Consider the following 27801-nt stretch of genomic DNA (forward strand, 5'->3'; position numbering starts at 1 on the left):
TGGCAAATCTAAACCTTACCATACTGTTATAACATTTAGCAATGTCCACACACAACTTTCTGTATTAAACTTTCTTTCTCAGAGCCTTTTATTATTTTTTCCCATACAATGACTTCCCTGTGTTTGGTTCCTTTGAGCATCCACATTGATGCTGGGTAAACATTGTACTTCTTGCTTTGACTTCATCAAGCAGTGATGAAGTTTTTGTCAGCTCATCTGAGGTTTAGTTTGCCTGTGGCATTTTATTTTCATATTTTGTGTGTGCAAGCAGTGTGGCAGTACAGCTTCTTACCTGGTAGCTTTGGGGTTTTAATACTTTAGCTTGTGTCACTACTTAAAGCAAATAAACAATTACCTTTAGCCTTTTAGATGTTCATGAAAAGCTTCCTAAAGGCAGTTTATCCTGGAATTAAAGAATGCCTTTTCTAGTAGGCTTTGATAATTAAAGCCATTAATTTTCTTTTGTGAATTTACTGCCTATAGGTGCTCTGCTGTTTAGAACAACAGAGATCATCTTGCCAGCATTCTTCGAGGTTTTGCTGCAGAGGAATGGTCCATCACCTCTAGAATTGCACGTTAGTGGTCGTGTTAGAGTTTGCTTGAGGCTGTAGACAATGCGGATGTTCTGCATGTGTTCAGGGAAGAATATTTCCTCAATATATTCTGCTCTGTGACTCAAGTTCTTTATACCAAAGAGGGGTTGTTTCCTCTTGAGCTGTGTCCACTGTGAATTCTTTGGTGAGAAGTAATGATATATGGGCAGCAGATCAGTTTTCTCTAGATTATGAAAAATTACATGGTTATACTAAAAAATACTAAAGATGATGTTTTGCTGTTACTGGAGCAGAGCAGTGACATCACCTTGTTCAGGTAGCACAGCTTGTGTGAGTGGCACAATAAAGAGCAGGCCTTTTCTGCTCAGTGCTGGTTCTAAATCTTGTCACTCTGAGTGGTGTTTGGAAAAGCCAAATAGGTTAAGTTTGTTGCTCTTTGCTTGTCTTTGTGAAGACAAATTCAGCAGCAATAACACCAACAAGCGGCAGAAGCTGGCCCAGGACTTCCTCAACTCCATTGACCAGACTGGAGAGCTCTTGGCCATGTTTGAGGATGATGAGATTGATGATGTCAAGCAGGAGCGCATGGAGGTAATTCTTTCCTTTTACTGATACCCAGCAGAGAAACTGTGAAACATTTAATACATCATGCTGCTCTGATGCCTTTTTTATGCTACACATTAAATCATTGTTACATGTTTTTTCTTTTGCCCAGATGGTCTAAAGAAATCCTATTTCCATATTTTTCTTATTCCTTCAAATGTTCCTGCATATCCAAGCACACATGCTGAGAAGGAAGATTACAGAAGGGTAGTTATGGATCTTTCTGTCTGCTGTGTACTTGTATTTCCTTCCTGTAGAAAGCAAATTCTATTTATAAATATTCCATGCACATTTTTCGCGACAGTATTTTCCTTTCTCATTATTTATCTTCTTATCAAATGGTTTCAATAGCATTTGAGAATTTTCATATAACACAGCTTACAGATTAAGTTAAAATATTGTGTGCAAACATGCTTGAGTATAAACTCTTCTCTCCATCCTTTTGAGTCCTATTTTCTATACTATGTAGTTAAGAAAAATTTTGTTTGCATTAAAAAATGCTGTGCTACATGACCTCCATAAAGCTAGGTGGGATTGAGAAGCAGTGTAGCTGTGTCAGCATGGAAGTCTGTGGTTTTGACTAATTTTCTGTGGATGGGCAGGACTACCCTGGTTTTTTTGTAATCTGGTCCACAGTGAATGCAGAGAAGAGTCCTTCATCCTTCTTCATGCTCAGTTGCTCAATTCTTCCTGATGTTTTCTGTAGGCAACTGGATATCAAGGTCAAAATTGTGCTGTGAGTATATTCACAATTCCAGAGAATATTTGAACCAATTTCCATCCATTTTCAGACATCAACATAGTGGACAGGACTGTTGGAAATTTGATATTTGTAGAGTGATTTCTATACCCTTTCAGTACTGGAAGCTGGGGGCTTTGGTTTGAGTCCCCTTTCAATGCTGAGGTGGCTCATGTGTTTGGTATTTTTTTTTATATTTAATATTTGGCTATTAGGGCTTCATTTCCCTTTGGGGATTTCATAGAAGATTATAAGAAATAATGGAATTTTTATCCCGTGCTAGTTGTAATTCTACTTTCTTTCTTCTTAATGGAGCCTCTTTTCAGAACTCTGGCATTTCCAATCTGCTTTCTGCTCCTTTCTGCCCTGCAGTGGGAAGAAATCAAAACCTAATGAAGAACCACTTCTCTCTAAGAATTTGGTTAGGAATAAGTCCCATTTCACCCAACTGAGAATTTGTGTCATTGAACAGTTGTATCCAACCACTGTTTGTATTTTGGAAACTGGTGGTTTCTCTTCTTCAGCCTCTTATTTATTTATGCAAAATGTTGTGTTTTACATAAAGGCAGGCAAGTCCTTTGAGCTTGTACACCCAGAAATAGATAACAGCATTCTTCTGAATGAATTGGTTATGTGCTTAACTTTACACTATCTTCTGTTTTTACAGTATAGTATGTTTCAGGTCTAAAGAACTTCACAAATTGATCAAAGTATGAAGTTCTCTGTTGTAGACAATGGCAAATCTGAATCTATGTTTGTCAGGGAATGTGTCTGTTATCAAATATTTTCCCTTGATCTGACTATATGTTTTGGATTTTGTCACTAGACTATAATCCATGAACTGTAGTGTGTGTGTGTGCATTAAATTTAAAAAGTAATTATTCTCTCTTTTACTTGACTTCATTACATTTTGTGAACTCCTGACCTGTTTCTATGTTAAAAAAAAATAAAATCAAGGTCTTATTTTAGAATACATTAAGGAATTATATACAGGTATGAAGCCAGTACTATCTACTTCCTTTCTTATTAGTCTCTAAATCTAATGACAAAACATGAAAGACTGTTTGAAACATGCTACTCAAAATGTTTAATGTATTTTTGGCTTTGTTTTGTTTGGGATTTTCTTGTCACTTTGAGGTGAGTGGAAAGGAAGCAAAGATAGTAGGAAATGTGATCCATTCCTAAAGGAAGAGTTGTTACTGGATGGGCTAATCTCCTGTATCACATTTTCTTTCTTCAGTAGATTGTTAATCCACACTAAATTCTGGAGGAAATCCAATAGACAATTTAACAGTGTTTTTTTAGGAATTAGTGTACTTAAATCATGAACTTCAATCTAAGGGCAATGTTCCTTTTAGGTATCAGTTACCTTAGAAATGTGTGGTTATCTTAGTTTGGACAACCGTAAATGATTTCAGTTCCACTTTGCCTTGGGCCAAAATCATGCTAAGCTGTCCAGAATGGATGATAAACATGTATTTCTGATGTCATTATGGGCTAAACAGGATATGATTGTTTAGCAGTATGGTTTCAGTTATGATACAAAATGCAAATATTATTTATACTCATTCTTTCTAAAGCATTTCATAAAACTAGAGCTAAGCCTTCATGTTTTTTAAGGAATTAGTTGCCTGCAGTGCTGTGGGGTCCATTCCATATCTGCACCACAGACGAGTCAGGAAAGCTCTGAGCCGCTTTGGGACATTACCAAAGGAGAACAAAAAATTCTACACTTCTTTGACTGAAATACAGCCACCAGCACTGCCATATTAAAAGCAAAGGACACTTATCTAGGGTTGTGTATAGAATTTACTGATGTATCCTATGATTTTAACTTGAAGCAAAGGGAATGTCTCTGGAACAGTAATACCAGCAATGTGCAGAGGGACATTGATCCAAGGTGGAATACTCTTAAAATACTCTTTCTACAGGCAGAAATTAAGAATAGATTTCACACTACTTTGTCATAACACAGATTATTTTATTAATACATTGTGATAAGATGACGTTTTTATAAAAACTGCAATATTAGCATTAAGTGGAGGCAAACCAGCCAACTGTATTGGCAAAATCAAAACAAAATAAAAGCTGGAATAGCACCTCTGTCTCACTTCATAACAGTTCCTATCCTGCTCTCCTGAGACAGCAGTAAAGCACCAGTGACATCTGCTCCTCAGAGTAAGAGCATTTATAGATGGAAAAAGTGATTCTCCTTCCTGGATGTAACTGAACTGTGCATGTATAGGAGAGATGGATCACAGAACTGGTCTGCATAGTGTGTGCCAGTCTCTTGAGAATAACACGTGTGGTGGCAATCTATCCACACTCCTTTTTTATTGCACAGTTTGGGCTGTGGAATAGCCAGAGCTGGTGGTGCTCGGGAATTCAACTTCCCTTCCTTTGCCTGTTCTATGGCAGAATCCACAGTAACTGACACCTTGCAAGAGGATGGCTATTTGGCTTTCCTCTGTCTCTTAAGAATCATTTAGAGAGGAGAGGTGGTATTCCTGTGGTATGTGGCTTAATTGGTGGGGCAAAAATGTCCCTGTTGATTTGAAATCTTTGACTTTTTCCTTATTTTGCAGTTTGAGACTTGGAGTTTTAGGTGGTTGTGTCCTTATGTTGCTCCTCTGAACCTCTCAGGTTCCTCACCATAGTTAAACCAACTGCAGGTTTGGCTGTGATTTTGTGAATGGTAACTTCAGTTCTGCTGCTTTCTTTCTGTGCGAACCACTATCACATTCTCCATGTCATGTCATTAGATCAAGTGTAGCTAATTTAAAACTTCAACGTCACTGCAAAGCTGACATCTCTCTCATTCTGTAAATGCCCATTTTTTATAATTTGTTTTATAGCTTTAATGCTCTCTCCCCCCCAAGAAAAAGACTTCCCATCAGAAATCTGGGCTGACACACAAAAGAATTCATAGAGCATCATGCTGTGAGTGCTCTGTTTCACTTGTGTTCCCATAGAATTAGGAGAAACACCATTCATCTGTCACTCTACTGCTAGTTTAAGGATACATTTCCAACACTCACTTGTAACATGGCAATAATTCAGTTGCAGTAGCTACCATATGCTTCATTGGACATTGCAAGTTTGAATAAACAGGGAAGATAACTACCCTACAAGAACAGACTACCTTAAAGCAGTCTTGAAGCCAGCAAAATGGTAAAAAATCTAAGTTAAATTCCACTTTCTGATTCTTTTGCAGGGGGGGTGGAGCCAGATGATCTTTAAGGTTCCTTCCAACACAGATTATCCGATGATTCTATGTTTCTATGATTCTGCGATTTAAGGTCTACTGTCCTATGAATTGCTGAATTGATATTTAAATATAAATTCAGTTTCTGAAGTGATATTTAAAAACTACAGATACCTATTTTTATTCTAGGAGATTCATTGTGGATGTCATTTTTTTAGTGCTGCTCACCAGTATTCTTGTCTTGGTAAGAAATCTCTAAAGCTCACAGCAATGCAATGGGCTCTGTGCAAAAGTTAGTAGATCACATTAAAATGTAGGTAGAATACATAGTTTTTTACATTTTTTAATTACTCCTTTTTAATTTTGTCTTTTTTGAGACAGACTTAATTTGTATTTGAACACACTAAACTGCATCTTGAGGTACAAGGAATTGTGCTCTGGGAGTTCACTCTGTTTCAGTCTTAGAAATAGGTTGGACTTACAATAAGTTATTAAACTACACAGTGACCAAGAAAATTCTTTCCTGCTGGAGTATCATCATCAGCTTTTGAGTGATCACACTTTGACCTGAGCCAGGACATGTTGTCCCAAACAATGTCCAACTCTGGGGCCCTCAACACAGGAAAACAAGGAGGTGTTGGAGCAGGTCCAGAGGAGACCATGAAGATGTTCAGAGGGCTGGAGCACCTTTCCTATGGAGCCAGGCTGGGAGAGCTGGGGATGTCACGCCTGGAGAAGGCTCCAGGGAGACCTTAAAGCCCCTTCCAGAGCCTGAAGGGGCTTCAGGAGAGCTGGAGAGGGACTTGGGAAGTGCTGGGACAAGGGGGAATGGCTTTAAAGTAAAGGAGAGTTGATTTAGTTTAGACATAAAGAAGAAGCTTTATACGATGAGGATGTGAGGCACTGGCACAATTTGCCCAGAACCATTCAGTGTGAGGTTGGAAGGGGTTCTGAGCAATCTGACCTGCTGGAAAAGATCCCTTTTCTCTGCAGGGCAGAGGGACTAGGTGGCCTTTAAAGATCCCTTCCAACCCAAAACATTCTATGACTGTAAACTCCTGGGAGGCAGCAGAGTCCAGGAGCTCTCCCCACCACATGGTTTGGGTGTGACCACTCTCTTAGGAGAGCATTAGCATGGACAGAGGTTGCTCTGTGGTGATTGCCCTGGGACACAGGGCATGGACTTGGGGTCTTTTAATTGAGAGAGTGAAAATTGGAGGGCATAAATGCATAAATCAGAAAAAAGTAAACAACTGTGAGCTCTTCTTTTCAGGGTGGATCGTAAAGATCGTGTTGAAGTTCTCAAGTTCATCATACAAATTTGGAAAATATGTACAGAGAAAATAACCAGGAAGTGATTTAGGAAGAGCTCTGAAACATTTTACTACCACTATGCTCATTTCACTGGCCAAAATTATGCCAGTGTGGGAGGGCAGGTCATTAGTCTTTAAGGAGTATCTGATTTAAAGCCCATATGGAAAGTAGAGACAGCACACACTTAATAGAAACTGCATGCTGGAAGACAAACTAAGAAGTTTTCTTTTACTAAGCATCAATTTTCAGTGCATGTCTCTTTAGATCTCCAATTTTTGATAATATATCTATTTTTATTTTCAAAGAATTATTTTTGATTTCCTTGCTGAAATCAGATTCATGTTGACAGAATCTATATTTTGGGCAGAATCTTTGCATTTAGTTGAGTGCTGGCTTCTGTTATCTCACAATATTGTGCCCAAATCAAATAAATTATTGCTTTTTAGAATCACAGTTTATTGACCTTAAACCTTCTTTGATTTTAACAGCTACATCTTAAGAAATAATGCATCCTTGGGTGAGATTTGATAATGTAATCCTTGCAGGGTTTCTGTGCTCTTCTTTACCAAACATTGTCAAAAATGGGCAAAGAGATGCAAGTGGCAGGATAGAAGGACAAGCCATAACATTGAATCCCTTAAATCTTACATTTTTTATGGACTAAATTATTGCAGTCTTAAATGCACACCAGTATCATCCTCACCTGTGAGTCCCGGCCAAGTAAGAGTATAAAAGGATTTATAGTGGCTAAATAACATACTCAAAGTTCCTGTCCAAGGACATGAGAGTCCTGGTACAGTGAGGAAAGCAAGACCAGAATCTAGTTTTCCCACTCCCTTAAGTTGTTTTGAGAGCTCCGTTCATCACTTCTACAAGTTGGGCTGAATTTCACTTAATGGTACCTGCCTAAAAGTTTAAACATCCCAGAAACTTAGGCTGGCTTCTGTACTCAGAAATGAGAGGAAAACAATTCAGGGGGAAGTTAATTTCTTAGATCAGAGGTAAAAATAATTTTATTTTTTCCAATTTTTATTCCTAGAAACATCTAAGTTACATTTAAGTGTACTTCATCAGATGTTAAGAAAAGTACTTCCAGGATGATTCTCTTTGGAGACTCAAGATCTGTGTGTGTTGTGGAACCTTGATATAAAAATGATGTAAATAATGATATAAAATAGACTTTAGGGTCACACCAGCTCCCTATATACTGTCTACTGCTTTTCATTTACACAGATGCCAAGATTAAAAAGAACTTAGGTGAAACATCAATCAACAAAAAATCCTTTATTCTCTGGGCAATGGGGTTTTTTTTCAATAGTGCAAAATGGAAGTTAGGAATGCAAATATAGAAGGAATTAATTCCACTGCATCAGTCCACCCAGTGTTTCCAGATGAGTGCAAAGCACAACTGGTAGCAACTCAACTCTAAATTTGCTGTTTTGGCATCAAAGTGTCTGTAAGCATTATTTGGTATAAAAATAATTCTGGTGGTATTAATGGTTTCTCTGATTACACATTGCTTGGGAATGCTTGGGATAGTGGGAAAGCATTGTTTCTCTTGGGCAGTGATTGAATTGGTTAAAAGTAAACAGAAAATAAACAGGAACAGTTTTTCATTATTATCTATATGGCTGTAAATGTTGTGTCATTCTCTTTGGAATGGGAAAAAGCCCCTGAGTGGAAAAGATTTCTTGTCACAGCCAGCATCAATAAACTTTTTCCACTGCTAAATCTAACATTATTGGCTTTTTCTCACTATGGGGTTGCTTGCTATGGTTACATAGCCTGGTTGTTTGGATCTTCAGTCTGGGGGTTTTAGAGCATTTTAGTGAATGTTGCTCATACTGCAAATCTAGGCAGCTTTGTTGGGAGAACAAGGTGTTATTTGCTTTTCTGTGTTTTAGTTCTTTGAGTATTTTTTTTGCCACTGTTTGCTTTCTCTGAGGAAGAGGAAGATTCAGGGCTGTTGTAGTTTTGACACCCAAATGACTGTGTCTCAAATTTTGGAAGGAAACTTTATATATATATTATTTATATCTGTGATTAAATGTAGACAACATGCTTATAAACAGTATTTCCATGGAGCATTTGATTAGGAGCCAAATACAAGACTAACAAAGCATTCTTCTTCTGAGTATATTTTAACATGTTTAACATGTTGCTTAGCTCTGCTAATCACCCTGTATTGGTACTCACAACAGAGTTATTTTTTATGTAAACTTTGGAGAATTGGGAGCAAGGATTGATGCTGAAGTCTGACAAAGGTTCCATTGGTAGGAGGTTATTGAAACTCTTTTTGTAATTTAAAGTAATTACATTTGTGCTAATAGCCATTTGTATTTTTGAGGGTGTTTAGAGGTGCAATAATGCAAATCTTGTCTACAGGACAGGCTGTAACTCCGATACTTTAAGATGGAAGTTATTTTTTCCAATCTTTGAACCTTTATGTAGCAAATTGCTGTCTTTTAAGTTCCACTAAGCCTAATATTGAGGTCCTTTCTAAATGAAGAGGAAACAACAACTGTTTATTTCTTATGGTAAGATGTTAACCAGGTCTACACTGAGAACAGTTCTGTCCTCTCAAGTTTTTCAGAAGGAACTCATCACTTGCATAAAACCATTTTTGAGACTACTTTGCGCAGGATTCACAAAACTCAAAAATCCATGGAGTTGTAACACAAGGTAAAATTATATAAGAATTTCAAACACAGTATTATTCTGTAAGATTCCTACTTCTTATTTGTTGCAAGGAAGAGATTTTCTGACACTGTTGTGAAGAGTGAGACTAAAATGTCAGCACAGAGACCCTGTATTTTTGGCAGAAATCTTCACAAACACTTGCTCCTCTCACTCCCATCTGGAAAACTCCATAGGCAGGAGCACCTTGGGTTGTCAGCCGCCATGTGACCAAGCTTCAGCACATCCCTGAATTTCTCTTTCCTTCCATTTAAAGTTTCAATTACAAAAATCTTTCTATGGAAGAAAATAATACCTTCTACTAACAAACGAATACAATAGAGGAAGGCTCTCTATGGCATGAAATAGAGGGAATTGAGGGTGTTCTTCTGTTTCATCTGCTGCAGAAAAGAAGAGTCTGAGGTGTAACAGAGAGAGAACACTCACAAGCCAATATAAAGTTCTGCTTCATCCATAGGAGGCTGATGCAAGACCCTTGGCCTAAGGCTGTGCCAGGCTCATTTATGTGAAGGTTCATTTGTCTGCTATTTCTAGACATCACAGGTAGAGCAGAGAAGCCCTTTTCCCTTTCCTTACCCTGTATATCCACTGAGGGATTAGCACTGTCTTTCCCAGTATTAAACTCCAGCCAGGAAGTAAAACCTGCTTTGAATCATGCCCATGGATTTACCCTGCAAATACCTCCCAGAAAATGACTGAGAATCCTTTTCTTTCTCACTGGAATTTGCCCTCTGACAGCAGACTGAGCAAACTGTGTGTCATCAGAGCCTCTCCAGCCAGTCTGCAGCACACAGACAGTACAGAGGAGCATTGGAAGTAGTTTTCAGGCTGGACTCCAACTAAATATAGCCAAAATGAGCTCAGATCTATTGAATTGCACCACTTAAAGGGGGGAGTAATCCATAGAGGGTTATTGAATACAAAGATGTGCCATTTGGTTAAAGAAGTACTTGAGCCATAGATCACTGGGTGCTGTATGGCTGTTGAAGAAAATAATTATCATAAGCTAGTTTTGTAGTTATAATGATCATACCTTGCTACTGCTGGAACCTGGGCAAAACAGAAATTTGTTCTGTCTCTCCTTTTGTATATTTAATTCTTCTTTTTCTGCTTTTAATTTTAGTTTGGCATTTTATTTTTTTTTGTTTTTCCATCTGACCACAGAATTCCAAGACTAGTGCAGTTTTCCTCCTCAGAAGTAAAGAGGTCAGTTTGCTGGTTCCTGGGCTATGTTGTCCATAGTATTTGATTTCTTTCACATAGGATTTTGTGAATGTTACTATTTCATTGAAGTCAGAGAGGATTTAATGAACCACAGGCATTTAAGCAAAAAATTGAGAATCACTTGATTCACCCTATAGTCTCTATCTCCATATTGTCATCTTCCTTTCAGTGAATTCCAGACCAAAATCCAGCATTTCACAAGATTTTTTTACCTATTACCCAGTTACTATGGTCAAATGTTGTCATTTTTTGTTCACATTTGCAAAGCCACGAAGGGCCAAACCTTCCCACCTATATTCACACTCAAGTTCAGATATCATGAGGAAAGTCAAAGGGTCTGTTGCTAAGCTGAAGGTCATTAAGGTAATCCAATAGTTTCCTAGGGATTGAGATCCACATTGTTTCCTAGGGAATGAGAAATACCAGCATTTTTTTTGTTTTAAAGCTCATTCTGGTAGGACTTGTAAATACAAGCTGCACTTGTAACCTGACAGACTATCCCTAGGACAGGACCCTCTGGCAGATTTTTTCACAGGGGATGTGATTTTAGTACTGAGAGTAAGAATACAAACGCAAGTTCAATGAAGAATAGAAGGTATGCAGGTTAATGGGATTTTACTTTCATCAATTTTCTGTATAAATTAACAGGAAGGAACTAAAGTGAGCACAGGACATTTCAGAACCAGAGTAGTTGCCTCCCCTTGTACTGCATTTTCTTGAAGCACAAACTGACAGAGATGAGATTAAGGTTAGATATGAGGAAGAAAATTCTTTACTGTGAGGGTGGTGAGACACTGGCACAGGTTGCCCAGAGAAGTCATCCCTATCCCTGGAAGTGTCCAAGGCCAGGTTGCATGGGGCTCTGAGCAGCCTGGGATAGTGGAAGGTGTCCCTGCCCATGGCAGGGGTTTGGAACCATGGATCTTTTAAGGTCCCTTTCATTCCAAACTATTCTGTAATTCTGTGATTCTCTTTATGCATTCAACTCAGACATGATTAGCTGCTGGATCTTATAAACTAAATAAAAGCAGTAATTCATGGCATGGCAAATAAATACTGAGTCACGATCCAGAGCAGTGAAATGTGTGGAAAGCAAGCCTGGAATTCACAAGGACCTTGTTGACAGGCTGGAGAAATAGGCTGACACGAAGGTCAGCAATAGTAAATGTGGATGCTGTAACCCCATGCAAGGGTGCAGCGTGTGGGGCAGCCACGTGCTGGGCTGTGTCAGCAGAGGTTACCAGCAGGTCAGGGAAACAATGATTCCTCGTGATCTGGCACTTGTGAGACCACATCTGGAATCTGTGCCTATTTTGTGCTGCCAAGTACAAGAGGACTTTGAAATACTGAAGCAGAGGGTCACCAAGAAATATAGGGGGTACATATGATGAAAGACTGAGAGACAAAAGCTTGTCAGCCTGAAAAAGAGGAGGCAAAAGGGAAATTTCATTTCTGTTTCCAACTAATGACAGGAGGAGATGGAGCCAGACCCTCCTTGGATGTCATGGTAAAGGACAGAACTTGAACTGATACCTAATGGGAGAAAAATTATTCTGATCAAAGATTGGAACTGGTTGGTCAGAGAGGATGAGGAAGTCTCCATCTTTGGAGTTACCTCAAACTTGGCTGGTCGAGGTGCTGAGCCACTTGATCTAATTGGACCTTTTATGAGCAGAGTCAAACTAGAGATCTCTGAAAGGCCCAAAACTTTTCTGGATTAAATTATTCTGTCATCCTGTGATCCTGCACTGAAGTTTCCCATTTCAGATATTAAAATGGCCAGTGGGGTGGAAATAGAAGAGCTTTTATAAAGCAAATAGATGACAAACCATCTCAGATTTCTAAGAACTGTTTAAAAATCTAGGTAGCATATAATTGTACTTTCCAGCTTCTGCACTTTCTGTAATCTGTAGCTGCTGGTATTTCCTGGAATAGATGTTTTATGTACATAAGGAACAGGGTTTTCTGTCTTTCATTTTGTCTCGGTCGCTGTGGTTTATTTTATCTATAATGTTGCTTGCTGTATTCTTCCGTAAGAATATGATCTGGCTGCTGTGCAAAATTGCACTTGGGGGGAGAGCTTCACACATCTGGTGCAGCAAAGGAAGGAGTAGCAGCAAGATTTAAGCTTCCTAAGTGTTTGTTGAAATGGTAAAATACAATTAAGCTCTGCATGTTGCAAAATGGGAGATGCATCCACTCCCAATCCACCAGAAAAAGGACCCACAACATTCCTACAGAACAGCACAGGTAATATGCTGCCATAGTTTATGTAATTGACCCAAGGCAGCATGATTCCATTTGGGTCTTTAGCCCCTCAAACTTTAAATTTTGTCTTTGTTCTTTCTTTCTGCTCTCTCATCTTTGTAAAAATTGAAGATAGCTAGTCAGGTATACGCTTTCAAAAAATGGGTCAGAAAAGGTTCTTTTAATTTGGATAATCAGGAAAAACAGTAGCAGATCTCATTTTCAGATAGTTACCTTACATAAAGTCCTCATGGAGTGCATATGCAGAGTTTATTCTTTCAGGCATACTTGTAATCAGCATTTGTGCCTTTTAATAACCTGGGATTTGCATTAAAATAACTTTAAAACATGACAAAAATTAGCCACTGCTCCCTCTTTGGCTTGACAAAGTACATCTACAACTAGACCTAAATTTTCATGGAGGACAAGACCATAATATACTGTCACTAGCAAAAATACTGACTTTGGATAGAGAGGAAATTTTAGATAATATTTCTTGTGAATTCAGTAAGATCTTGGTGAAGTAGGGGGCTACAGTTGAATGTGTGGTTTTATGTGTTCAGAGATAGCTCTTTTAACTTATTTATGCAGGTAGTGGCAGGCTTTTGGAATTTCTTTGGCATGAGGAAGAACACAAAATCTTCTCTGGTGTCTGTATTGTGCGTGCTGCACTCCTGGTGTGCTATAAGACATTTCTACAAGAACAGTGGTAAGAAAGCAGTGCAAAGTGGTCATACAAAAATTACACTGATGCATGTATTTTATTCTCAGATATGTCCTTAACATCTTATCCACACTCTGCTTTTGAGTGGCACATGTGAGGGGCAGGGACAGGGACTCCTTGGTAGCAGTGTTTAAGTGCTGTTGAAACTTCGCCTCCGGCACTTCGGAAGCAATCATTAAGTTTGGGTTTCCATTTGATCAAACAAAAGAAGGACGGGTAGTCTCTGTCAGGGGGCTGGATTTTATTTCCCAAGGCTAACAGCCATTTCCAGGACTTTGTCAGACCTACTGAGAGTTTTTTCTCCCCCATTGTCAGATGGTATTATTTAAAATCAGTTCATCCACTTGTGTGGGATCCATATCCTATATCATACAGCAACTCTGACAAGAAGATGCTTTTACTGGGAGTGTTATTCAAAGCACTGTTGATTTTCTCAGGCTGCAGACATCTGCAGAAAAAGCTTGTAGAACATCCAGCATCTGGTATTGAGCCCTCACTCCTTACACAGACCATATCAAACAGTCTGGAAACGGAACACGTTCCCTACATCCGCTTGGAAATAACTTTTTTTTGTGTTTATTGTAGATGTATTAGCTGTCAGCTCGTATCATCAGCCAATTATTTTATATCTGAAAATTGTAATGGCATCCTCAGATGTACTGAAGTCAGGCAGATTTCCAGCTACTAATCACACTCTTCTTTAAAGGGGAGTTAACTCTTGACATACCTCAAGACTGGAGATCTGGTTTCTGCTTCCAGAATTTAGGGGAATGCATTGGTGAGATGGCTCTTGTGCCTTGCCAGCCCTGGTACCCTGATCTTTATTTTAAAAGAAGAGACAAAAATGCTGCAGAGGCATTGGCATGTTTGAGAGATGCTAAATTTGACTCAAAAAAAATCAGAAAAATTCAGAAACCCTGAGAAATTCAAGATACCACCATTGAAGGGTAATTTGTCTCCAGGATGTGTGATAGCATGAGAGTCTATAGGAGCTTCTAACAGCACAGTCAAGTAATTGATGCCAGACCATGGCTGTTTGTTTTCCTACACCTTTAATTCTAAATACACTTCAACCTTCCAAGCTGTGCCTCAGAATCTTGGTATTAAAGATACTGTTCTTTGCATCCTAATTTTTAATTATAATATTTTGAACTGAAAACGGTTTTTACATTTTGCTGCATTTAAATTTTTCTTTTTTTTTCATAGATCTTTGGTACACTTTGGAACCTCTCCACCTCCCTAAAACTCCCTAATCCTCCATTTCAGTTAGCCTAGATGTCCAGGAAAAATCTAAATTGGTGTCGTAAATCCCTAGAAATGTGAACAGGTTTTGACATCTCAAAAACTAAATTATTTTCGTTTTCACATTAAATTTACAAAGCTTTCAGTGACCATCAATAGGAATATCAATCTTAAATGTGGCATATATTTAATATTTATACAGCTCATTTTGAACAGGAATTAAAGCCAAGGCTTTTCTTTCAGGAGGAACTCTTGCAAAGTTCTTGAATTCAAACCTTTCTGCCTTCTAAAACCCAACTGTAGCATAAAAGTAGAACCAAAAAATAAAAAAGAAGAATTCTTTCTATATGGGATCTCTTTTCCCCTTCTGGAATTGACTAAATATTTTGCATGCTGAATTGAAAGGTGCTAACTCCTTTGGAAGGGATTCTTTTCACTGTAAGCAATTTTAAGAATATGTGAGGGAATTGTGTCCTGATGTTTATTTCTGTAACAGACTGATTGAATGAATATTGTATACAAGAGCCATTATTATTGCAGCATAAAAAATTGTGTATCAGACACTGCAATTTAGAAAGAAGAAAACTAAAATCCCCCAAATTTCCTTTTTTTTTTTTTTTTTTTTTCTGACAGTCTGAATACTCTTTATGACACTTTTAATTGATGATTAGAAATAAAGCAGTGACTTCTATGATGAGGCTCAGAGGGGCTGTGCTGATTTAGGAAAACTGAAAATTCCAGCAGTTAGTTTAATAACTCATAATTAAATTTACAAATCACTTTTCATTTAAATTAATTATTTTAAAGTTATTAAAGTTATTATATAAAGTTACATTAAATTAATGTAATTCTACAGTGTGTAATTACACTGAAGACTGGTGCTGTTACTTTGAGTTTTATAATATTATGGCAATTTTAAAATGTTTCAAGATATATTTAAATTATGCTTGTGCCTCCAAACAAGGTAAAATTAGGCAAAGCTTTTTCTTAAGTTATGGAGTCATAGATAGAATAAATGAAAGAAATTGAATAAACTGTAGAATCATAAATATTTTTAAATACTCTTAGTAAATCAGAATATTCTATGTGAAATTTCATAATTATAGTTGTGATGCACTGGTAAAAGTTATTTTTGTTGGTATGTGCACCTAATATGAATTCAGATTTAGAAAGAGGAAAGTCCAGTAGTTGTATATTGAGACAGTACATCAAAATCCTTACTTTTGGAACTAAAACTAGCACCCCATAGCCAGCTCTATTTATTAATTAATGCAACATTATTAAGTGTAATTGAGAATTTCAGAGGTCACTGGCATTCAGGTACTTTCTGAGGGATATGAAGATCTGTCTTCACTGAATCAAGTCTTGTTGCAAAGTAAAGGATGTTTAGAATAATCACACACATGTATGGAACAGTAGAAGTCTGCTGTAGGGTTGAGCTGAGGTGGTGTTAACATTAGCTCATTATATCAATATTTGTAAAATTCAGATTCTCCAGGGTTGTTTCTTTGGAAAGCTGCATAGATTCATTATCAGTTTAAACCATCAGCACAAGAACTGCCTTTGTCTTGGAAATATAAATAAAAACTTGTCAGTGGAAGATGAGGACTCTTTCCCACCTTACAAGTGAAGGGAGAATGTAACAAAGGCTGCAGAAGGCTGAAATTTCAGCTGAAAGTATTATTTTCATGGCATGTCCAATACTAAAAAACTTTAAAATATTTCACAGAAATGTTACTTCTAATGTAACATTGGTTTAAATTCTATATTACTTAAGCAAATATTTAAATATTATATTAGTTTTTCTGCATACTTGACATGAATATAATTCTACCTTCCTGCCAAGTATGTCAAAACCCAAATTCACTTCCATTTGCCAGGGTAAATGTTTATTTTGTTTTCCCACATAATGTGCTCTTTACAGTGTCACCAGGATACCAAATCTGATGGCTTTTTAATAGAGACATGGTGGGGGTTTTTTGCTTTCATTAGGAAACAGGATAAACTATCAGTGAAGCTAATGGTAATGAACCCATATACAGTAGATGCTCTTTGCTCTCCTTCCCCTCATCTCAGAACTTTAAAAAAAAGAGATTTGCATCAAAACTGTTGTCATGGTACCTCATTTTAATAAATGTGTGAAGGGTCTGTAGTAGGAAGTGATGCTGGGGGGGCAGAGCAAGAGTCCAAGATATGCAGAAACATTTATTCTCTCAAAGGTGAGTTGGGATGCCTTCAGTGAGGCTCCCCAAATAACTTTTTGGGTTTTTTTGCCATGAAATGGGTGAGATTATTTAAGAGAAAATTCATGGGGAGGTCACTATTAAAAAACTGTGTTTGCTACTTTACTATTTCTGTAACAGAATGTCAGCCTGCACTTTTGTAGTTTTTTACCAGTCAAAGTTTTACTTTGACTTTCATCCTCCAATCTTAGCCAAACTAACAAAATCTGTGTTCATGAATTAAAATCTTGAATTTTCTGCTTTTAAATAATATATCACTAAAGCTTCATTGAAAGGCTTCAGTTCTGCTTCTGATGCAAAATGTGATGTAACTAGTTTAGGTATTGCTAAAAAAGTTACATGCATTAATTTTTTTTTTTCTTTTAGTTTTTCTGGTTATTTTCCAAAGAAGGGAACAGAGATATTTTATAAGAGAACTCCTCTAGTAGCTTTGGATGGTGAGGATTGTTTTGAATTAATGAGAGCATATGTTTCTTTGGTTTTATGTAAACGCTTAATAATTTTGTGGTATATTTATCAATGGGCACGGTGTAAGAGACTAACTAAATAGATTGTTCCAAATTAGTCAAATTAGCTGATGGTTTATATTAGCTAATTCCAAATGCTAAACCATGTTGTTAAACCCCAGAATCTTCATGTTTTCCTTTTTTCTCTCTAACATTAGAAAGAGAAAAGAGAAAGTAGGGTGCAAAAAACAAGCATTTGCCAATTAAACGAAGTGCCTTTGGGAAAATGATCTTATTATGATTCTATTTCTTATGTATATAGTGGAGATAATTCTCATAAGGCTACTATGAAGACAAATTTGTATTTAAAGAAATTAAGAAACAATAATGAATAGCAGCATAGAATTTTCTGCGTAGTTAAAAAAATAACAATATTCAATATTTCAATTAATTTTTGACAAAGGAAATATTCACATCGAACCAAGTTCTGTTCTCAGTGACGGGAGCCCCAATTAAAAGCAGAAAGAGCATAATGCTTTTGTTCAAAGCCCATCACTTCAGACAGCAATTTTTAGTGTCTCCTTTCCTTACTCATCATGCCTGGCACATTGTGAGGTTTGACTGTGCAAGCTGGGAACACACAGCTATGGTGCGTTGTGGCATCACCCACACACAGGCTTTGTGCTGCTTTAGGATCAATCAAATAAAATGTCATCTTTGAAATGAGCCTTAAATATTATTAATTCAGCCTTCATTTGCACTCAGCCATGCTTGGATGTCAAATTAGTAGCAGAACCCAGGAAGGAGTTCTGAATTTTGAGTCTGGTTCTCTTTTAGGTCAGGAAGTGTGAACTGTTCAAAAGGCTGTTCAAAGAACAGCCAGTTTCAGCCAGTAGAGCTGAGACATCTCTCTGTTATAAATTACTTTGAGAAATCACAGAATCACAAAGATCTTCTATTTCCAACCCCCTGCCATGGCAGGGACACCTTCCACTATCCCAGGTTACTCCAAGGGCCATCCAACCTGGCCTTGGACACTTCCATGGATGTGGCAGCCACAGCTTCTCTGCACAGCCTATGCCAGTTGCCTCACAACTGTCACAGGGAAGAATTCCATCCTAATATCCCATCTTACCCTTACCACGGTCTGTAGGAAGCCATTCCCCCTCGTCCTGTCCCTCCATCCCTTGTCCCAAGTCCTTCTCCAGCTCTCTTGGATCCCCTTTAGACTCTGAAGAGGCTCCCCCTGGAGCCTTCTCTTCTCTAGGCTGGACACCCCCATCTCTCCCAGCCTGGCTCCATAGGAAATGTGCTCCAGCCCTCTGAGCATCTTCATCTCTTCCTCTGGAACTGTTCCAGCAAGTCCACATCCTCCTTTTACTGGACACATGCACATCTCAAGCAATTCCTCCTGGTCACTGTTTTTCTAGGGGAAGCATTTCCTCTTTAGCTCAGTGTATGACTCATTTATTCCCTGAATTTCGTGATGTGATTTTTATCTGGAGTTCCATGTCTTGCAATTATCAAATTAGAAAGGCTTTTCCAAAAGACTCCAGCCCCAACCACAGAATTAGAGTCAGTGGTGTAAATACCACAAGTTGAGAAATGTCTCTGTGCTTCTGGTGTTAAGGAAGCAATACATTTTTGAGTACCACTCTGTATTGTTCTCTGGTTACAGCAGACTCTACCACACAAAATAAATCCAAGTAATTTTGCATTCTTCAGTCATACGCCAAAGAGGGAACATCTATGAGTATTCGGTACCATGTGCTTTAGGTTTAATTAATTAATTTTTATGTTTTCCTCTCAGACATTCATGAATACACTTACACAATTTCATTATAAAAGTTGATAGACTTGGACTTGTCGTGGAAAATGGCTGAGCTAAACTGTTTATTCATGTATTCTATGTGCAACCTTAAATTGGGGGAGGTGTTTGTAGGGTGGCACCCTACAGATATTGATGTTAATTGAAACATTGCAAGGGACACTACAGAATCAGGACTTCACCTCTAAGTTGTAGGACCCAATCTTGCCTTAACAAGTGGATTGCTATACTGCACACCAAATTACTTATAAATATAGCAAAAACTTTGTGTCTTTTTAATTTGTGTGTGTATGTTTTGCCATTATTTTGGAAATTAGTCTTTAAAAAAAACCTTGAAGAAGCAACGTAACTCAAAAAAACCCCCCCATTAATTATAAACCTTTTTCATTCTCTAAAAGAGCATCACCTGCCAAGCATGCCTGCATGGATATGTCTGTAGCATTATATTGCTTGTGAATCTCCTGCACAAGAATAATTACAATTATTCTTGTGCAGGATGACAAAAGAAAGGCAGGCACTGTGAGAACTGGTTGTTCAATTGGGAATGAATACAAGTCTATTTTATTAAGACCAAGGGAAAAGACAGAATTATAATTATTAAAAATAAGATAATTCAAAAGAATATATATATTTCATATGGTCTGAAACTTACTCTTCTTTCCTTCAGTCAAAATTTTCTTAATCTTCTTATGATCCTCTTTTTAAAGTGAAGTTTCAGGAGGGGTTTCACAGTCTCTGTCAACAGACCTAATTAACAGAGTTAACCTTACAGGACAATGAATTTCATCACAAATGCTTCTTACTAATATGTACCTTGGGTTCACTTCCTTTTCAACTTAAAGGATGTGAGAAAATTCTCTTGAAGACTTCCTTTCATTTCTAATTTAACATTAGTGAAACAATCAGAAGTCTTTTTAGAAAGATGTATTGATGGTGGCTATTAACAGGGTAGAGTTTTGCCATGCATTTTTTTTAATTAGGTTTATTCTTTGATTTGCATTTACCAGTTAAAGCCAGTGAGGGAGAGGGGGCTGGTCCCCAGCTGTTCCCAAACTTCCCTACTGCTCAGTTTACAAACTTTACTGAATGTGTTTCTGAACAAGTCGTGGCTCTAAATTGGGTAATTCTGGCTATGTTTTAGCTGAGTGAACAGATAGAATATGTCTGGGAATTGAGTTTCACTTGAAGTGAGTATGTCTAGGATTGATTGCCAGGTTAAATTTGGGCTGAAACAACCCCCTTCACCTCCTGCCATTCCATTTGGATCTGTAGGAGCAGGACTGAATCTCACAGATCTCTCCCACACCCAGGATGGTGAGGAAGTGTGTGAGGTGTGTTTTGCCTGTATTTTGCCCCATGAATAGCCCTGGGGCAAAGGCACTCCTTGAGTTTCTGGCCACAACTCCAAACAGTGTGCCAGCTAAAGGAAATATTAAAAAAATAGAATGTGATGGCTGATTTTGGCTGCCACTAATACAAAAAAATTAAAGCTCAAGATGCAAAAGAGGCTGCTTTGCTGTCTGTGTCTCCCACACCTTGCAGTGATCCCTGTTTTGGTGACTGCAAGATTTACTGGTGAGGTGCTTTATATGAACCTCATTCATGAATGGATACAGAGGCAGGGTAAGGTTTCAGAGGAATGCTATCCAGAAGATATAAAGGTATCCTCATATTAATATGGTATGTAAAGTTTTTGATGTACAGCCAGATGGAAACCACAGGAAAGTGCTACAATGTTCTCAACCAGAAAAGTGAGGGAAGTCAGTAGTCTTGATATATTAATATATCAATATATCTCACATAAGTTTTTTCATTTGGTAGCATAGTTTATCCAAAATTATTTTATGTTTTTTGGAAAGCACTGACAGAAGATAGCCATAAATTTAACACATAGTTTTACAAAATTCATGATGATGCATATTATAGAAGAAAAAAATATTTTCCTGTAGAAATCAAAGGTATTCCATGAAATGGAAATGTTTTGTTTCCAGGTTCCTGCCCTACATTTCAGACTATCAGTAATAAATTTAGACAAGGAATTTGGATATGATATGAAACTGGTTCAAATAAATACTGTATGTGTAGATTTTGCATATGTTCAAGGGCAGAGTGTTACAGGGGCAGTGAGTCCCTATCAGGAGGTCAGTTTTATTTATTCCTTAAGCAATGAGATCATGACTGCTGGGAATTAATCCATTCATTTTGTTATTGTCTGTGCAATTTCATTTGCTTTCTTTCTTCATAATTCCCTTGAAATTTTTACATAATCTTAAATAGTCCTGCCAGCTCCCTTCCCCCCACTTATTTGCAGATACTTTGCTGGATTACGTGTTCCATAGTTCCAGGGAGATGAATGGAGTTAACTTTCAGCTGGGCACAAAGTTGCCCTTGTTTAGTCTTGAATTGCTTGGAGATCAGAGCAGGAACTGAATTTACCGAGTCATTCTTTACTCTTGGCCCTTGCTTGGCCCTCAAATGGAAGGTGTTGCCCTGTTGATGCTGGTGGTGCTCACCCCTCACTCATCACAGGTGGATTTATTTGGCTTTCTGAGGATGCCTGAGCTGTGCAGAGTAGAGCTAATCCAGCATCCCTCGGGCCACAGCTGATGAACTTCAGACAAATTCATAGATGTCATTCTTTTCCACATTTTAAACACTGAGTTCAGGATTAAGTTACTCACTGAACGTGTCTAATGTCTTTTTTACAATAAAAAGACTTTAGATGACTAATTAGGTCTTCAGTTCTTCAAGTAAATTCCATATTTTGTCTCTGGACAGAAATTCTATACGGAAGATTATTATTTAAAAGTATATTTCAATTAATATTTAATATTTAATAATTCACCCTTTTCTTCTTGTCATTTACAGTTGTAGATCCTTAAAATCTCTGTAAAATTTAATAATTTTAAGGTCCTAAACTCTGTTTATTGTAGGGAATTTTACTAATAATACTGTGAAGAAAAAAGCAAAACTATTTTTACTGTGAAAATGCATTAAAATTGAGATCAGCTTGGTCTACCAGAAAAACACCTCATCTTTTCTTCTAATATTGGGAACATTGTTCTAATCACATGGGCACTCAAAGCCTTTATGAAATCAAAGCCCCTAAGTTGCTATGCAGATTTGTTCAGTTTAATGGCTGCTACAGAATGTATGGTATGTTCTGTAAGAGATGGGTAAAAAACCCCTGGATGTGTGTACTTTATAGCCAAATCAAGTATTACATTACAACACCTATTGATCTTTCCCCAAATGACATTTTTATTTTCTGTATAAAACTCTGAGTAAGCTTAGACTTCAAAAATGCTTACTCTTAAACCTCCCTTTTTTATTCTTTACTTACCAATTCAAGGGATTCTCAGCCCTTTTTCCTCTATGTAACAGAAGCCTTCAGATAGTGATAATCCTCAGATAATGTCAAAATTCAGAAGACTAAAAATGTGTTTTCAGCATATTTTTTAAATACTTCAATGTTGAGCTAGCTTTTGCTTTTTTTTTCAGGTTTTGGGGTTGGTTTTTTTGGGTTTTTTGGTTGTTGGTTTGGTTTGGTTTGGTTTGGTTTGGTTTGGTTTGGTTTGGCTTGGTTTTGTTTGTTTTTTTTAATCTAGGTAATTTTTCACAGAATCACAGAATGATTTGGGTTGGAAGAGGCCTTAAAATATCATTTCATTCCAACCCCCTGCCATGGGCAGGGACATTTTCCCAGGCTGCTCAACCTGGCCTTGGATACTTCTAAGGATGGGGCAGCCACAGCTTCTCTGGGCACCCTGTGCCAGAGCCTCACCACCCTCGCAGGAGGAATTTCTTCCCAATATCCCATCTAACCCTCCCTGTGTCAGTGACTCCATCCCTTGTCGCAAGTCCCTCTCCAGCTCTCCTGGAGCCCCTTTAGGCACTGGAGAGGTCTCTGAGCTCTCCCTGGATCCTTCTCTTCTCCAGGCTGAGCACCCCCAGCTCTCCCAGCCTGGCTCCATAGGAAAGGTGCTCCAACCCTTGGATCATCTCCAATGCCCTACAACAGTCCAGGCCTTGACCACCCTGCAGTTTTTGTCCTCCTACCCCAGAGCTGTCAGGCACAGCACACAGTGCCCTGTTATTCTCCAGTCCAAATAATAATAATAAAAAATTATTTACCATTCTATTCTGGCAATATCAGCCCTTGCAGGGCAGCTTTGGTTTTCCCTGGGGTAGCGACCTGGCTCCTTTGGAACCGTGATTGGGTCACAATGAGAGTTCTTGAGCAGAGGGAATCAGGAATCACTCCACAAGATGAGTATGTGAGGGTTTGGGAAGACAGCACCTTCATCCCAACACTGCTGCCAAGCACAGGGGTGTCCAGCCGTGCCACATATGTTTTTCAAATGTTCCAGCTTAGCAGCTCCTGGGCACAATTCCTCCAAACACAGAGCAGTCGGTGAGCAAGTTAACATTTGGCCTCCTGCCTTCTTCCCCCCACACAAAGAGCTTTGTATGTCAAGTGTGAAAGCTTCAAAACGGAATAAAAATAAGATTATTTTTCATCCTGGATGGTAGGTGACAGCGTGCAACTCTTTACCTTTTTCTTTCCTTTCCCTTTTTAGTTCTTTATGCTGAAAGGAAGATATAATGCATCACATTTTTGGAAGACTAAGCAGACGTTTACTGTGCCAGGTCCTATCTCCTGCATCCTTCAGCATGTTCCAAGGAAAGCATGCAAAGTATTTTAACTTTGCAGTACAGCACATAACTCAGCCTCTTAACTGCTTAGAGTGACTAGTACTACTAGAGAGGGAGTTAAAACTATATATTTTTAATTCTTTTGATAAACCAGTTGAGCAGTGTCATTGCTGCCATTTGTCATATCTGCTTAATTTTTCGAAGCAGGGATGATATAGGAGAAAAAAAATAAAATACTGCTTGTGGTCTTGAGAAATGAAGAGGAAAAAGATCTTGTCTTTGGGTTGGTGTTTCCTAAAAGATGACCCAGCTGTGCCACTCATCTGTTCATTTCTGCTGCATTTGATGGTTATTTAGAGACCATTCTAAAACTGGGAGGACTGAAAGAATGTCTGTCTTTATCCTTCAAACTGGGAGGTTCCATGACATCATGTGAGGGTTCTTTTGTTAAAGTGAATTAGGAAAAAAAGTAAAGTCTAGTTATTTATGACAAACATGATTTTATTTGGTGGCGATTTACAGCATCATACTGGAATCCACCTTTAAGAAAGAATTATTTTAAAGAAAGAATTGAAGGAAGAAAAGAATTTTATTTCACATATATGAAAGTAATTTTGCTAAATAAAAATATTTTTAGAGAGAGAAAGCAATTGAAAGTATTTAATTAATATATACGAACATCATTAAATCCAGTGTTTAGACAACTACTGTATACAATTTGTAGAGAGAAATGAACTTCCTGTTGGAAAAATCCCTCAGCAGCACCTTTCTTTTAACAAACCTTTGAGATTCTTCATTTAAAAAGAAACTTGTAATACTTATAATGAAACCTGTAGCCTTTGACAGTCTGCTTTTTCAGAGCATTGAGGTCTATTTGCTGAGAGTAGCCATTGCTGAATCATTTAATTTGACATAACTGCTTTTGGAATTAATCTGGTTTTGCTGTTTCCATATTACGTTATGGGATGCCTGTGAAAGTTAAAGTATCCTTGCCAAATTTCTACATGTTGGGGGTTTTTTATCATCTCAGGTAGGACTTTAAAGAATAATTCCTCACATTACCATGTCATATGATTTTGTTTTTCCATGCCTTCATTGTTGTTTCAAGGGGTTTTAAATCCCTGGGAGGGCTGGATGTGAAGGGTAATAGCCAATGGCTTAACACGTAAGTGGCAACAGGGAAAAAAAGGATTACAGAATTTAAACGACATTGCAAAAAAACCTAGTTTTTAAAATTAATTAAAGAAGATATCTCTTAAATATGTGAAAAATTAAACCCCAAATTAGAGGCTTTTATAAAGCATAAAGTAAATTACATGAAGAATTCTAGGACTGCTGTTTGTAGGATATATTATGTGAGAAGTGTCCTGTGCTATGCAGAAGTTCAGATTAGATTATCTTGGTGGTGCCTTCTGTTTTCAAAAGTATAGCTGGGGCAAAGTTGCGTTCTGTAATGGGTTGAAGTTACAGCATGGATTGTGAAAATTATTTTTAAAGGAATAAAAACTCAATTTATACTTAACATCTTGTTGGAATGGATTAACTGAAAATTTTTAGTAATATGAAATGGCAGCTCCTAAAAATGTAGTCAGTTTGCCAGAGCCATGCATAGATGAAGTGGAAAATGCCTGAGTAGAAAAATTTCTACCATGTTGACTAAAGACTCAAATATAGTTGAAATTATTGACTGGGTAGAGAAGAAATGAAAGGACAATCCAGGTGTATTCCTGGTTTTTATTCAGCTTGGGGTTTAGTTTACAGCTAAACTGAATGTGTTGACTGTGAAGCCAATCTCCTAATTGAAGGGTTGGATGGTTGTAGGAGAGTGACCTAAAAGGCATAGAATAGAGAGAGAAACTGTGAATTTTAAGTGCTAATTTTATTTAATTGCTTTTTCCCCTGATTTGAGAGCTGCCAGGTTGTATAGCAGGGAGACATATATATATGTATATATATATACACACTTACTTACCAATAGCCCTATTGTTTTCTATTAAATCAGATTGAAGAACTCAGAACTCTGTGATTTTGATTTCATCAGATGTAAAATTGTTCAGAGTGTGAAATTTCGTGTCTCTATGTTGTGGTTTTTCCCTTGTGTTTTTGTCCTGGGTGTGAGCATACCTGTACTTTTCATTCTTTGTTCGTGGTTTCTTGAGCTTCTTGGGCTCACTGCACAAGCAGAGTCTCTGTGCCGTCAGCCCCTCCTGACACCACTTTGTAGTGATAGCTCAGGTGTGATGATTTATTAATTGAATTACTTTGGAAGATACTTTTATTCCTTTCCTTGTTGTTTAAAACAATGTGCTGGACTGAGAGATTGGACTAAGCTGTCTGCTTCTGAAAGGGACAATCCTTCTTTTTAATCTTAACTACAGCTTCCCCTCTCTGATGCATGAAGGGTTTAATCTCTTGTGAAGACCAGATCTTTACCTTGTGAAAATCACCCCTGCTCTGTTGAATTAAACAGAACTCAAGTACCTGCTCAGACATAACCATGGACTTCAGAGCTGCTTCAACCATGATTCAATTACAGCATCCTGTATATGTGGAGGGGATGGTGTGCATAGTGTTTTTGGTTTTGTAACTTGACTCTTTTGAGATGCATTCTTTTGCTTGTCACTGAACTCCATGTGAAATACATTCTTAAATGCAGTAGTAAACATTTGAAGATATTTTTTCTCCCACGAGCTCTAATTCAATCTAATTTCCTTTCTTTTCCTGAAGTATTCAGAAGTATGAAAATTGAAACATAAATTGAGAGTGCAAAAAAAACCAAAAAACAACAGACACACGCACCATTTATTTATTACTGTGTACTGAGGGTGGGAAGGGACACTTCAATGCCCCTCTCTGTCTGGCACATCAGTGTGATGGAATTTATTAATTTCACAATTTAGAATCACACAGGTTCAGTTCTGCTCAGTGCAGAACGTGTTGGCTTCAGTCCAGGAGAACATTTTACTTTTCTGGTCATCTGTAAACACACAGGCAGAATACTCGTGTGCTTCAGTTTAAATGTGCATCTTGATCAGGGCAGCAGTGCTCAGTACCTCTCTCCTCTCAGCTCTCACCACTGGGCTGGGTGAGCAGTGTGCAGGCAGGTTTTGAAAATAGCAATTGACACTCTCCTCTGGGAAATTTAACTCACAAGACTAATAACCCATCTGTGGTTTATATTTCTGCATCTTGACTTGTTCAATGCATGTTTAATTTGGGAGGGTTGCTTCAAGGTTGTGGCAAGGGCTCTTGGTGCTATAATTTCTGTTGTGGAATGCAGTGTTGTTGGAATAAGGTACATCATGTACTTTTACTCTTTTCTCAGAGAGCAGAAAGACAAACACGAGCCATGGACTCAGTCCAGTACGCAGAATTCTGTGAAAGTCGGCAATTGAGTTTTTGTAAGTATTATAATGGCTGCACTATCTTAAGATGTTTGATTATTATTTCATTTAATAGTGAGCACACCAGAACCTCATGTTTTTTGAAAGCGCTTTTGTTTCATCCACAGTCATAAAACTTTAAATTCTTTGTCTCTGTAACTCCTGGGAACAGTTAATTTAGCACAGTTTCAGGCCGTCAGGCAGAGTATTTTATTTGAATATTTACCAAGCTTTCTATGTGCTCAAATACTGAGCTGGTGGGGATGACTGCAAAGACAGGACTGGTGAGGAGCTAATGGATTAAAACCACACTTGCCCAAAGTCTGTCGTGGTGGTGCTAAAGTCAGCACATTAGCAAAGTTTCATGGCTGCAGGATTTTTGGAATGCCTCTAAAATTAGAGAAGAGCAGCAAGTTTTGCTTTTATTTCCCGATCCGCAGAGACACAAAGAACTCACTAAAGAGTCTTTTCTATTTTAAGCTGTAAGCTCCTGCTGTGGAATTTATTCACCATTAGCCAAGTTCATCAGTATACGCCATTCCAACACTAATAACATGATGACAGAATTAGGGCTTTACTAGCACTGAAAACCAACTTACTAGAAGTACTTGTGGGCCACAACTATAATGAGCTGTAAATTAATGGGCTTGATCCTGTAGTAAAACATCATTACAGAAGTGGTTAAGTGATGACTAA

At 37.8% G+C, this 27801-nt stretch overlaps 1 protein-coding gene across 2 annotated transcripts in view; it reads left to right on the forward strand.

The window, feature by feature from the left end:
• SUPT3H (SPT3 homolog, SAGA and STAGA complex component) overlaps nt 1-27801 on the forward strand; it is a 254555-nt gene that overhangs the window by 171336 nt on the left and 55418 nt on the right. For both annotated transcript variants that reach the window (XM_059469215.1, XM_059469214.1), the window contains exons 6-7: nt 1009-1145; nt 27048-27123. In XM_059469215.1, the coding sequence (XP_059325198.1) occupies nt 1009-1145; nt 27048-27123 (213 nt within the window). The remainder of the gene's footprint in view (nt 1-1008; nt 1146-27047; nt 27124-27801) is intronic.

This window comes from Ammospiza nelsoni, chromosome 3 (assembly GCF_027579445.1).
Source record: "Ammospiza nelsoni isolate bAmmNel1 chromosome 3, bAmmNel1.pri, whole genome shotgun sequence".
NCBI lineage: Eukaryota > Metazoa > Chordata > Aves > Passeriformes > Passerellidae > Ammospiza > Ammospiza nelsoni.